This window comes from Euprymna scolopes, chromosome 14 (assembly GCF_053919585.1).
Source record: "Euprymna scolopes isolate OS-2025 chromosome 14, ASM5391958v1, whole genome shotgun sequence".
Lineage (NCBI taxonomy): Eukaryota > Metazoa > Mollusca > Cephalopoda > Sepiida > Sepiolidae > Euprymna > Euprymna scolopes.
This window is the reverse complement of record NC_136495.1, coordinates 131,080,548-131,095,722: the sequence shown is the minus strand read 5'-3', so window position 1 is coordinate 131,095,722 and position 15,175 is coordinate 131,080,548. Positions and strand designations below refer to the sequence as shown.

At 30.1% G+C, this 15,175-nt stretch overlaps 1 protein-coding gene across 2 annotated transcripts in view; it reads left to right on the top strand.

Moving 5' to 3' along the window:
* The window catches only part of LOC145293270 (apoptosis-stimulating of p53 protein 2-like), a 403,954-nt gene that overhangs the window by 57,702 nt on the left and 331,077 nt on the right, over positions 1 to 15,175 (top strand). The window contains exon 2 of one of the 2 annotated variants that reach the window (XM_080139866.1): positions 4,089 to 4,374. In XM_080139866.1, the coding sequence (XP_079995992.1) occupies positions 4,089 to 4,374 (286 nt within the window). Of the gene's footprint in view, positions 1 to 4,088; positions 4,375 to 11,146; positions 11,172 to 15,175 lie in introns of those variants that run through there. The other variant, XM_080139868.1, reaches the window with a different exon arrangement.

Sequence of the window (15,175 nt, the reverse complement as noted above, 5' to 3'; positions counted from 1 at the left end):
AGTTTGGTAGAGTTCTTAAAGGTCAAATCGTTGAAATTTGACCCCTTAACAGCCAAATTTCTGGCTGACACCCGTCACATCGATTTTCCCAAATCTCAGTACCCGGTATTTCAAATTTCGAGTCTATAGACTAAAAATTGACAGAGTTATTGCGTAGGGAAATGTACACAGACACACAGACAGACAGACAGACACGTACACTTATATATATATATATATATATATATATATATATATATATATATATATATATATATATATATATATAAATCCCTGAAACAGCGTTTCATGGTAAACAACTGATGATCCCTTGAAACATAAATTATTGGTATTATAGTAAATTCGAGAGCGAGTTGATGCAGTGATTGCAGGTGATTAAATGACTTACTGACTATATGGTTTTCTAACGAATGATAAAAATATTTTTTGTATAGTTTTAAAGGTTAAAAACTTGAATAGACTATATATATATATAAATATATATATATATATATATATATATATATATATATATATATATATTTATATATATATATATATATATATAGTCTATTCAAGTTTTTAACCTTTAAAACTATACAAAAAATATTTTTATCATTCGTTAGAAAACCATATAGTCAGTAAGTCATTTAATCACCTGCAATCACTGCATCAACTCGCTCTCGAATTTACTATAATACCAATAATTTATGTTTGAATTCAATAGAAATCCTCCTAAATTTGCTGATGAGGAGACCGTGCTTACCAAAAAAACTATGTATGTATGTATGTATGTATGTATTTCATGTCAGGTCATGTCATGTGCTACTGGTACCATGTAACCCAGTACTACCTGCCTCATGGTCGAGTCACCGGCGAGTAAACTGGTACGTGACTTCATGTATACCACAAATAAAAAGCACGGATTTCCGAAACGATCGTACAGATAATTGACTTTGTTGTTGTTCCTTCTTATGAAACTGATTTTTAATTTAATTAAATTTTGATTTTTAAATTTTTAAAAATTTAAAAAAATTTTTAATTATAAATCACATTATTTAATATATATATATATATATATATATATATATATATATATATATATATATATATATATATATATATAGGTATGTTCATAATTGATAATCTAAATAACTACTGGGCGGATTGCTTCGACATTTTAGATCAGTTGATAATATTGATTTCACTTGAAAATCCATGTTTCGATTTCCGAATATCGCAGCAATAAGAAAAAACACTAAAATGTTTACGAATATTCTCATTAATAATATTTTAAAGCAATATATTTTCTTTGAATAAAAACAACAGTTTACTAAACGATTTCCATGTTTTTAAACTTATCCTTCAACATTTGTACATTATTTTTTCTTTTTTTTTCTTCATTCTGAATTATCATTGGTCTCCCACTTACTTTGTTGGTTTATTTTTTAAATAGTTTCTTTTAAATTTTTCCATCGATTTATTTTTGATAAAAGACTATACTTACATACAAAAAGAAAATCGGCTAAATTTTTTACTATACGAGATTTTTTAGTGCGTGTTAACATACATGTTTATAGCAAAAATAAATCCTCGGGTTTTCCCTTCTGTCACCCTCAGGAAGAACGACCAGTGGTTGTTCATTGAATGATTTAAACGGACATACCATTTTAATTTAAAATATTACACTTGACAATTCGCTTGACGTTTACAATAACCATTAACAAGACTCAGGGACGATTTTTATATTTGTGTGACTTACATTATGATTGCTTCTCACATGGACAAGTATAAGTTGCTAAGTTGCGTTTCTACAGTCGAACAATCAGACAATCCCTACATCTACACAGAAAAAGGTACACCTCAATATCTTGTGTATTTACAAACATTGACAGCATAAACATAAGACATATATATTTTGTCTTTTTGTTTTTTTGTGTTACATTTTAATAAACAGTCACAGCAACGCGTGACCGGGTACAGCTTGTATATATATATATATATATATATATATATATATATATATATATATATATATATATATACATATATATATATATGAACGTTACCTGACAATAAATACTTTTTTTCTCGTTGTTCTCGAGAGCCGTACGTCAACACAATATAATATAAATGCAGGTGTGCCACAAAGCTCGTTACTTGCACTTTTATTATTCATCATATTCATAAATGACCTCCCTTTATAAAATTGTCTCTGAGATGGATATATTTGCTAATGACATTATTCTCTATGTGTGACACGAGGGGAAAAACGAATGAACGTATATCGAAGGAAATGGCTGAAACATTAGAGGTAGAACTGAAGTCTTTAGTATAATGGGGAGATAAATGGATAGTAACATTCAATGCTGCTAAGACTAAGCTTCTTTCTCTTAATAATTACAAGAAACCTTCTCAACCGTCAAAAACCATGGTGAATATACCATACCTGAAAGCTCTTCGTTCAAACTCCTTGGCTTAACATTCACAGGAAATATAGATTAGAGCAAGTACTTTTAGGGCATTGCCAAAGCTGCTGCCAATAAGGTGGGCTCCCTCTGTCATTCTAAAAAATTACTTCCACCTGAAAGTATCTTATACTTTTATAAGACCATTATTCGCCTATGCATTAAGTATTGTTACCGCATATGGTCTGGAATATCTGCCACTAGTATTTCACTCCTAGACAAGACTAAAAAAAGTCATAAACCTAATAGGTCCTGTACTATCCGGCAAACTCCAAATTTTAATATAATGTGCTCCGACGAATTTAAAGCACTTTTATCCCATCGACGTAAATATTCCTATCTATCCTGATGAGAAACAAAATCCCATCCTTGCACAGAAGAGATGACTAGATATTGGAAAGCTTTTTAATCTATTAGTTTCTTCATTCGAACTGCTAGACTTCGGAATTCTCTCCTCCGGCTCCCTGTTTCCCTGACTGTACTAACAAGTCTAATGTGAACAGATATCTCGCTGCTCAACTCCTTACATAGTATATCTGTAAATTTTATTCCAAATATTAACCCCTTACGTCAAAGTGGCACAGTTTGGGGTTAAATAATAGTAAAAAAAAAAAACGGCTGTTCCAGAATTCTTATCTGATATTAGTAGAATAAAGACGATCACTTCTGCATTTGTATGACTAGAAGAAAAATGTGAAGCAAGATGCTTCTGAAATAAACAATTCATAAACATTGAGCGTTTCTTTTTCTGTACATGAAAGTGAAATATCGACTACACTGGCGTCAGTGTAAGATCAATGTCTTTTACATGAAATGTGTAAAACTATCCTGGAAGGAACTCTGCGAGAAATTCAGATATCAGAAAGAATGATGATGATGATGATGATGATGATGATGATGATGATGATGATGATGATGACGATGATGACGATGATGACTTACAAACTGGCCGAACAATTTGATGGCTGGATTTTGTTTTCACCCATGTGTTAATCTGTCTAGTACCTCTTGCACCTTAGGCGTTGAACCGGCTTCCTTCACAGGAAGAGGTTTCAAAGAGATACTACATTCACAAGCTGTCGCTAGTACATTCTAGCTTGAAGCTGTCTGGTGTATAAATATGCTAAGTAAGTTAAGTTGTATCTAAAGAGTTACATTATGATGCTAGAAAACTACGGAGTTAATTATATACATGTTGAATTCAGCAAAATACACAACTAATACACATTTAAATACTTTTGAAAGTTTGGTATTTCGTGTTTCGATGAACAAACTCTAAAACGTCATATGCAAATTACTTTTAAAATGAAATAAAAATGATTATTTATATTCACAGCACAATATCTTTGTTCTCTTTGTTTTTTTGTTTGTTTGTTTGCTTTTGTGTGTGTGCGTGGGAATAATTTTGCAATAGTGTACGAATATGTTTCAAACGTCTATATGATGCTAGCAAGCTAAAACCTGCCCATTTGAAACGCGATTTTTTAAAACAAATTAGGACATTTTTATTTATTTATTCATTCATTTATTTATTTATTTATTTATTCATTTATTCATTCATTTATTTATTCATTTATCTATTTATTTATTTATTTATTTATTCATTTATTCATTCATTTATTTATTTATTTTCATTTGTAGCATTCGGAGTCTACGCAATTCAGAACTCAGCATCATTCTGATGGCAAAGTGGATGGACCATTTTCGACTGAAAATCTTCTATCTGCGAGAGATCATCTCTATTTTCCGGACACACCAGACAACGGCGATATATTGGATATTAATTCGAGCAACAATGAATCAATTTTCTTTTTGTCGGCAGTTTCTGATTCAAGGAATGCATCTCTAGTCAACTTGCGGATTCGTACTTCCTTGGATTTAGAAAATTCATATAAACAGCAAGATCCAGAACAATGTCTTCTCAAAGGTAAGCAATTATGTGTATTATGAGTAAGGCTATGACAACAGCATATTCTTTTCATTGTTTTGACTCTTGGGTGTGTATCCGTGTCGGATATATACTTGAGAATCAAAAGATGGAAAAGAATATTCTGTCGTCACAGCCCTAATTATAAGTTATATAAATTTACAAGTATCCCTACTTATCAAGGCCTAAAGGTCACTAGAAGATGTGTTAATGTGTATTCGGTGGTACAGTAGTAATCGTTATTGTAAAAATTGGGTAGAACTTGATTATTGAAACAGACTGCCCAACAGGAATTTGTTTACATTAGATTTGAAGACGACCATATTATAGTCAAATGGAAGGCAAGCGCGCAAAACAGTTCCACGGGTGAACAGTTCTAGGAAAGCAACTTTGTTAATGGAATCTGTGTTTAGATTTAGGCACAGATAGAAAGTGGGGGAAGTTGCTAACAGTGGTTATAGCAAATCACATGCTTTTTGTGAAAGTTTGGCAAAGAGGCCATACATTGGAGCTCAGACGAACACTTGAATGGAAATAAAAATAGAGCAGAGACATCTTTTGATGGGTAGTATTCTCGACTGTCCTATCCTTTTTGTTTTTCTTTTTAAAAATGGCGGATCTTCTTAAACCATTGTATCTATTGGTGTATGTTTTAATCTTTGTTGAATAAAATGAATAAAATTTAAGTTTATACATACACACATATATATATATATATATATATATATATATATATATATATATATATATATATATATATATGAGCAAACAGTTAATAAAATATGTTAAAAAACACTTTGAAATGAGTTAAAAACATATTTAATCTGAAAAGGAAACACTAGATAAATGGATAGTCCTATATATATATATATATATATATATATATATATATATATATATATATATATATATATATATATATATATATAAATATATTTCATAAGTTTTGGTTCCAGCTTCGATTCAAGCTGATGCATCCAAGTCATATGGATATATATTTTTTTAATTTTTGAAATCAATCGCAACTTTATAATATATAAAAATTGATAGAACATTAATTCTATAATAATCTATACGAAATCTGAAAGAATTAAACTATCATATTTAGGCGTACTTTACGACCGGGCTACGCCGGATGTCCCTGCTAGCTTAGATAAATACTTTTGTAGTTTTAATACAAGAGCTACAATAAAATCAGAGCATCTCCATTTACGCTGAACATCTACAGAATGCCAACATCAATATATTACATATGAATGAGTCCTCTGTGGAATTTCCACAGGTCATGCTAGTTTTTTTGTTATGCTTTCATCGGGTTCCTCGATTTGCATGTATAATCATTCGTGGAACTGTTTATTTCGAGTCAGTCTAAAGGAATACGCCCATTCACAAACTCTATTTAAATGATACAAATAGTTGCATTCTTTCTGTTGGTCGGGAAGTCCAAATAAATTTAATGTCGTTTTAAAGACTAGTCTAAATATTTGACGTACATCAGGATCAATGTCTGACACAAATCGTACGAGGTTTCGTATCTGTCTCATCAAATGGTCGTTGTGGACAAATATTTTGCTTTCCATCAGGATCCGTCTATCCTTCGTGTCCGTACTGTGTCCTGACAGCGCGCAGTACACATTCCGCTTTAATGAGACTATCAAACAGAACAGTGTAAAGAAGTCTCTCCCCGCGTTTATCTAACACTTCAAGGTTTTGGGTGGCCATTTTTAGATTTTGTTGCTAAAATAGTGTATAAAGGGAAGCAAGGGAGAAGACGGTTTGGTTGGTTTTTTTTTTTTTTGTAGCATATCAACCCTTTTCAGGTTATTTAATGCCGAATACAGTTATTTTAGAAACCGTTTATATAGATTGAGATTGTCGGACTGACTTCCTCATCTTGGTTGTTATCGTCACAACGTTTCGGCCGTTTTGCCCTTCGGCCTTCATCAGGTGTTTAGCATCGAACTGGGGAACCGTTTATTAGGAGTCTCGAACCCAACCCTTTATTATTATTACGGTGGTACCGTGTTCGGACTCCAGCTAGGCTCTGGGACATAGTTCCTGATTCTCTGTTTTGAATGTTACTTTTTCACTGTTTTTGTTCAGGATTGAACTCAACGCCTTTGGGTAACTGTAAACTTTGATACAACGTCTAGGACCACTCGGCCATATGTCACTATGTTCCTCAGTTCAATACAAAACACCTGGTCAAGGCCGGAGGGCAAAACGGCCGAAACGTTGTGACGTTAGCAACCAGGATGAGGAAGTCAGTCCGACAATCTCAATCAATGAAAACACCTCATCTAAAAAATACTGACAATTACTACCGTTTTTATGCTTCAAGTTCTTTATATCTTCAAATATTTATTAGTAGAATTTGTTTTTTTTTACACAGGAATCGCCACTTATCAAGGCCCGAGGGCCACTCAATGATAAGGATCAATGTGGCTATAGCGTAGCAAACATAAGTAGTGGGAAGTTTGTAAATTGGATTACTTAGGGGGACTATTCATCAAGGACTTGTTTACGTTTGACTTGAGGACAGATTGTAGTCAGTTGGAAAGCAGGCAATCGGAAGAGAGTTACACAGGCGTGCAGTTCTAAGAAAGTAAGTTTTGTTCCTTGAATCTACATTAAGGTTTAGGCACAGATAAAGTGTGTGAGAAATTATTGATAGTGGTTTTGGCCAGACGAGTATTTTTTGTAAAAGTTTGGTGAGGGGGGAAACCATAGATTGAAGCTCAGATGAGCACTTGCCATGAAATTAACGATAAAGCAGAGACAGGCTCGCAACATCTCTTTTTGGAAAGAAGTTACAGGGAAGAGAAAAGGGCATCCCTCACTAAGCTACGAAGTATATTTTGAATCAAGCAGCCACTGCCCAGATGTGGCAATAGTATTCCATCGTTTGCTGTACTTGGCTTTTATATAGGTAGAGAATTGCATCAGGAGTGAGATATCTACTGGAGCCGTAAAAGGATTCCACCATTTTTCCAGTGACCTTATCAATCCTTTTCGGGTTATTTAATGCTGAATCCATTTATTTTGGAAAGAGTATTCATGTTGCATCCAGTTATTTTGTGAAGATTTTTATTGTTCAAGCTCGTTGTATCTTCAATCGTTAGTTTGTAGAGTTTGGTTTGGTTGTTTTATAGTGGAGTTTATCGTTTTTGTAATCTGCCCTGCAGAACATGTTTGAGTTTTGCAATGACAGAGGGAAAAGGGTTATAGTATTAATGTTTGGTACATTTTCAGTTAGGAAGCCAGTCAGGAAGTGGAGAAGATAGAAATGTTTTTGAATTTGCAAACATAATTAAGTTTTGCAAAAGAAAGTAGAAAAACATCAATGTTAGGTGCATTTCGTCTCAGGAAGCCAATATATTCAGACAGCCTGATCTGGTAGCACCAGAGAAGAAGAAGAAGAAGAAGAAGAAGAAGAAGAAGAAGAAGAAGAACAACAACAACAACAACAACAACAACAACAACAACAACAGCAACAACAACAATTAGGAAATAAGACATAGAAAGGAAAAATTTAAATATTAGTCAAAGTTCATGCTAAAATATTCTATATTTTTCTCTCTATATATAAAAGTCGATATTAATTTATGTGTTATACTAGTCATTATCGTAACAGTTAGAATATTCAAGCGAGTTCTAATAAAGTTTGGATTCATCACGAAATCTGCAGATATCATTGGAATTTCTCTTCTGTTCCATATCGTGAAATTTGGAGCAATATTTCCTACCGGAAGAGTAGTAGAAAATCGCAAGTGATTAACAGAAGATATTGATGTTTGGAAGAATCAGCTCACTTTGTAGACTTGTTTATAATCGTGTTTTTTTGTCGGCTTCTTTCACCTGTTTGGTATTTCATTCCAGTCTTCAGATAATGGCGGGTCATCAGAGGAGAATACATGTTTCTCTCTAATATTTGAAATAAAGGTTACATTTCTCAAGGAATCTGAAGATGCCGTGAAAATTTTCGTTCAATTCCATCACGGATGATGGTTGACAATTATTGGTTAGGTCCATAAATTACTGAAATATATTAGAACTCCTCTTATACAGCATCACCATCTATAATATAAATCTCACCTGTCTGTTTAAATGTATGTATGTATGTGTGTATGTATGTATGTATTTATTTAACACTTTCGACAGAAGCGACAGATTTTCACGGGATCGGTATCGTTTTGAAGCTCAACCTTTCGAACGACAAATATCGCTAAAAAAGCATTTTTTTCAGCCTCAGTGGCGCTTTTTTCGCCGATATTTTCGAAATTCATCCCCTCTTTTCGATTGACTAGCATTAATTTAAATCTTCGCCACTTCCGGTTTGGCAATGGGCGCAACAGCAAAGACGTCGCGGTTGTTTTGTTTTCACGTTCCTTTCCTCCTTCGTGTTACGGGTTCGAGCCTGCCTGCCTGCTACAACTTTTTTTCCTCGACACACACCTCCAAATACCCGTGCAACGCCGGGCACCCAGGCTAGTAAATAAATAACGACCAATTATTGTATAGCTGAGGTTTGCATATACGTGTGTCGTGTATAGTGGTAACAATGTATGTGTCGTATCGATTATATAAACGTATATGTTATATACGTGTGTGTAAAGTGTTCATTTAAATAACGTGTAGGGAAGCGGTTGTATTTATTAGATTGGTACAAAAATAATGACAGAACTATACAAGGTATGTCTACCTTGTCTGGTATGGCAAGCAGTCAAAGACGTTTACTCGGTTCATTGCTAAAGAACAGCATCTACAATATATTTTCCCGTTTGTGAACTGTATAATTGAATATGTATTAGGTTGGTGCAAAAATAATGTCGTTTTATATACATAGTTGAATGTAAAAAAAAAACGTCATTGAACCAATCTGACTATGGATCTGAAACTTGGACTCTTTCAGCAAAACAACAGCGTCGTTTGGATGGATGTTACACATGTCTTTTGAGAAGACTACTCAATCTCTCATGACGAAAAAACTTTGAGCTATATCATATTATTAGATGAAAAATAACTGAAAAATAGTGCAATATATGATATATATATAGTATAGTGTAATATATATATATATATATATATAGTATAGTATAGTGTAATATATATATATAAATAGTAGTGTAATATATAATATATATATATTATATATAGTATGATATATATATATAATATATATAGTATGATATATATAATATATATAGTAAGATATATATAATATATATAGTATGATATATATATATAATATATAGTATAATATATATATAATATATATAGTATAATATATATAATATATATAGTATGATATATATATAATATATACAGTATGATATATATAATATATATAGTATGATGTATATATAATATATGGAATGATATATATATATATATAATATATAGTATGATATATATAATATATAGTATGATATATATATATAATATATATAGTATGATATATATAATATATATAGCATGATATATATAATATATATAGTATGATATATATATATAATATACATAGTATGATATATATATATAAGATCTATAGTATGATATATATATATAATATATATAGTATGATATATATATAATATCTATAGTATGATATATATATAATATATATAGTATGATATATATATAATATCTATAGTATGATATATATATATAAGATCTATAGTATGATATATATATAATATATATAGTATGATATATATATAAGATCTATAGTATGATATATATATAATATATATAGTATGATATATATATATATATAATATCTATAGTATGATGTATATAACATATATATAGTATGATACTGTATAGATTTTTTTTTTATATTCTGTCTCAACACATTTTTTGTATATCTTTATTGATTTAATGAAAACTCATAGGCCAAACAAGTTCGTCGTGTTATTTTTTTTTATAAATATCTTCAATTAATATTATTCTTCGTTTTCTTTCTCCTCCATTAGAATATTTAAAATCTCTATCTCTCTCTCTCTCTCTCTCTCTCTCTCTCTCTCTCTCTCGCTTTCTCTCTCTCTTTCTCTCTCTCGCTTTTTTTTCTCTCTCTCTCGCTCTCTCTCTCTTTCTCTTCTATCTTTATTTTTACTCTGATCTTTTCTCCTTCTGTCTTTTTTCTTTAATTCCGTTCATTGTATGCATTTCCTTGCATGCGAGCTATGGAAACCTGGGAAGTTTAAACAATACGACGCTACTTTGTTCTCCGCCAGTCAAACGCCAGATAAACAAGCCTACTTTGTTCGCTCGACTCACCTCTTCAAATCCTTTAACGCTGAATTCAAATAAATCGGAGCCTTGTCAAATTCCAGCAAGTACAAGTTACAAATATGGGGACATGATTCTTTATACCTGAAAATGGAAACAGGCTACGTTTTAATGAACTTCGAAAAGTTATCTAATGATTCAATCTTGTCAATACATTGTCCGGGACTGGTCTTACTTATTGACGTGCGCATACTTTAGAGAGCTTCGCAATACGCTTTAAAACAAAGTTCATGTCATTTAACTTTACTTTTATTCTTATGGATGTCTTTTAATGTGTTTAACAAATTAAATAAGCTGCTCTACAACGTTATTTTATGCACGGTACGCATAGAATTCTTAAGAACGATACACAATCAAAAAAAAAATGAGTGAATTTCAATAGGAAATCTTCATACCTAAACATCGAAAGATTTTCCAAAGATTATTATTTTTATGACGTAACCAAAATTTGCACAAAATTCTTTGGAACCTTCTTGTACTGGAATTTTATACCAAAATGAGAGCAGGTAAGTAAAAACTATACATTTTGTCTATTATTATACTCATGCGGTAAAATCACCTTAGCACAGCGATTCTCGTTAAGCAACATTTAGCCTAGTCAATAAAAAATGGGGGACTATTTGAGAATACTCGGCGCTTTATAGGGAAGAATATCGACACATTCCCGCAAGAATTTCAAAAATCTAACGCCTTCATCATCCCTGATTAGAATACACATGCCACTGGAGACTGCTTGTGAACTTAATATTGCCTAGAAACTTCCTCATTCAAGGAAAGCCGATTCCATTCGCTAAGGACAGGAGTCACCAAACTACAGCCTGCGGGCCTAATCCTGCCTGTGATGTCAGTTCATTCGGCTTGCCGACTGTCCTGGAATTTGCTTGATAAAACATATGGAGCACAGAACTGTGATAAAATTTCAATTTGAATATTATGTCTAGAATACTAGGAGATTTTCATGCTTGCGGAGATCTCCTGATTGCTTAGGCCTTTCATTTCTTCCATCGCACACCTACATGTGGTGAGCCGTAGCTTTACTAGTGACCCCTAAATCCTCAGCTTTTCTTGTGTTTCAACAGGATTTTGATTACGTTTCTAATTCGATGCTTTTCCCGGAGCTTGTGCTCTTTTGTTACCGCGCTATTTTTTTTAAATAATATTTTAAAGTTAAATTCGAGTTTTAAAATACCTTCTTTTTATGTAATTGTTAAGTGAAAGTAAAGAACAGTAAGTAAACACCCACCCCTTCCCATGTTAAGGATGGCTTTCTAAATAACAACATTATTGTTTCAGCAAGGTAAGAAAAGTGTATAATATATATTTTCAGATTTCGTTATCTTCACATTTCATTAGGACTACTAAAAAGTTTAACAAATCTGACTAACCTTTTTTGCTGCTAAGTTTATAAGATTCGACTATGTACACATTGTTTAACGTAACTATCTTTTTTGCTGTTGTTGTTTTCTTTGATAACTTTTGAGTAAATAAACATGTCGGTTGCTTTTGGTTTTGTTCATTGCGCGCGCGCCATACATGATTAATATGAAATGCTAAGCTTAGTTTTTCGTCTTTTTCTTCCCCCATAGCTTCCGTTCTGACTTGAAATAATGAATAGAATAATTATCTGGCCCGCGTTCGTCAATCTTTCAGTTATTCATCCCGCAGTAAAAAAAGAGTTTGTTGACCGCTGCCTTAGAGTGAATTTCCCTCCGTTTAGGCTGAGTTAATCAACGTTTGTTTCTTAAAAGCTTTTTACAGGGTGGTTGTTAGAAAAGCGGCAAATTTGTCATTTATTTTTACAAGAATGACATTTATAAAAAAATGTTAAATACTAATATTATAATATCGTCAAAGATGCTCAAAATGTCGTCCTTGTAAATCGAAGAACCCAGACGGAATAACATTTTAAAAATTAAATAAAACTTAAGCAATGAAATTTACATGAAATTTCATTGCTTAAGTTTTATTTAATTTTATTTATTTAATTTTTTATTTAATTTTTTTAATAACATTTTAAAAATTAAATAAAACTTAAGCAATGCAATTTACATGAAATTTCATTGCTTAAGTTTTATTTAATTTTATTTATTTAATTTTTTATTTAATTTTTTAATAACATTTTAAAAATTAAATAAAACTTAAGCAATGAAATTTACATGAAATTTCATTGCTTAAGTTTTATTTAATTTTATTTATTTAATTTTTTATTTAATTTTTTTAATAACATTTTAAAAATTAAATAAAACTTAAGCAATGAAATTTACATGAAATTTCATTGCTTAAGTTTTATTTAATTTTATTTATTTAATTTTTTATTTAATTTTTTTAATAACATTTTAAAAATTAAATAAAACTTAAGCAATGAAATTTACATGAAATTTCATTGCTTAAGTTTTATTTAATTTTATTTATTTAATTTTTTATTTAATTTTTTTAATAACATTTTAAAAATTAAATAAAACTTAAGCAATGAAATTTACATGAAATTTCATTGCTTAAGTTTTATTTAATTTTATTTATTTAATTTTTTATTTAATTTTTTTAATAACATTTTAAAAATTAAATAAAACTTAAGCAATGAAATTTACATGAAATTTCATTGCTTAAGTTTTATTTAATTTTATTTATTTAATTTTTTATTTAATTTTTTTAATAACATTTTAAAAATTAAATAAAACTTAAGCAATGAAATTTACATGAAATTTCATTGCTTAAGTTTTATTTAATTTTATTTATTTAATTTTTTATTTAATTTTTTTAATAACATTTTAAAAATTAAATAAAACTTAAGCAATGAAATTTACATGAAATTTCATTGCTTAAGTTTTATTTAATTTTATTTATTTAATTTTTTATTTAATTTTTTTAATAACATTTTAAAAATTAAATAAAACTTAAGCAATGAAATTTACATGAAATTTCATTGCTTAAGTTTTATTTAATTTTATTTATTTAATTTTTTATTTAATTTTTTTAATAACATTTTAAAAATTAAATAAAACTTAAGCAATGAAATTTACATGAAATTTCATTGCTTAAGTTTTATTTAATTTTATTTATTTAATTTTTTATTTAATTTTTTTAATAACATTTTAAAAATTAAATAAAACTTAAGCAATGAAATTTACATGAAATTTCCAGTTTATTTTTATTATTATAGATGCATTTCAACATGGCGACATATTTCTGTACTTGTTATTGGTCCATTCAAACATGTTTTACTCGTTATAAATCATCCTTGGTGTATGATTACTATTTCTTGTTAATTTCCGTGCTATCTGACGAGTAGTTTAAGAGTTTATCGGTTAAATATTTTCACACACACACATACATACACACATACATAATCTATTATTTTATCTATAACAGATTAATAATACTTGTTTGAAAATATATAACTTTCATAGAAAGAGAGCAACAATTAACGAAGAAGCAGATTATTAATAAGAAAAACAACAACAACAAAAACAACAACAACAACAACAAAAAACAGCAACAACAAAAAACAACAAAAACAACAACAACAAAACAACAACAACAACAAAACAACAACAACAAAACAACAACAACAACAAAAACAACAACAACAACAAAAAACAGCAACAACAAAAAACAACAAAAACAACAACAGCAAAACAACAACAACAAAACAACAACAACAAAAACAACAAAACGAAAATAAATACAATATGAACTCTTTCATATAGGAATTCCATGCACACCCCGGATGTCTCTATTGCTAAAATGTGTCAATAACAAATACTACTGAAAAAATGTATTCCTATTGGATCACAGCAGAAAAATCCGTGTAACGGTTGTCACTCCATCTCTAACTCTACGTTGATCCAACCACTTTCTTAACATTGTTTTTATGTTAGCGTGAAAATTTACAGAAAACGGGGATTTTTTTTTTTCACTCTAGTCATCTAATGTACATACGTGTGTCTGTACATACCATAGACACGTACGTAAATCAGATGGAATAATATTAAGTCTCTTTTCTTCTGTATAAAAATAAAACAAAGAATCATACATCTATACAAGTACTACTACTATTACTACAACAACAAAAACAACAAAATACAACAACAACAACAATAATAATAATAATAATAATAATAATAATAATAATAATAATAATAATAATAATATATTAATACGATAGCGTGTGTGTTCTTTTGTGTGTCACGCTTTCCGGAAAATTTTATTGGTTGAGATTTAAGAACACATACGCTATCGTATTAACATACTAAATGTGAGTTAATGGATTTGGTGAATGTTTAATGAGATCCCAAGCATAATCTCCTCCTTCCTTTCGAATCGGGTGGGATGATAGTCTGACGTGTTTACTTCCGGTAATGACGCCATTATCTTCTGCTAAAAAAGATGCATATAATATATTTATCATGTACTACATTGACATTAGATGTCATATTCCAAAAATCTCATGGATGCACTGCTGATTCTAAAAATCAGATAAATGGATCAAGTAATGCTGGGTTCGTATTTT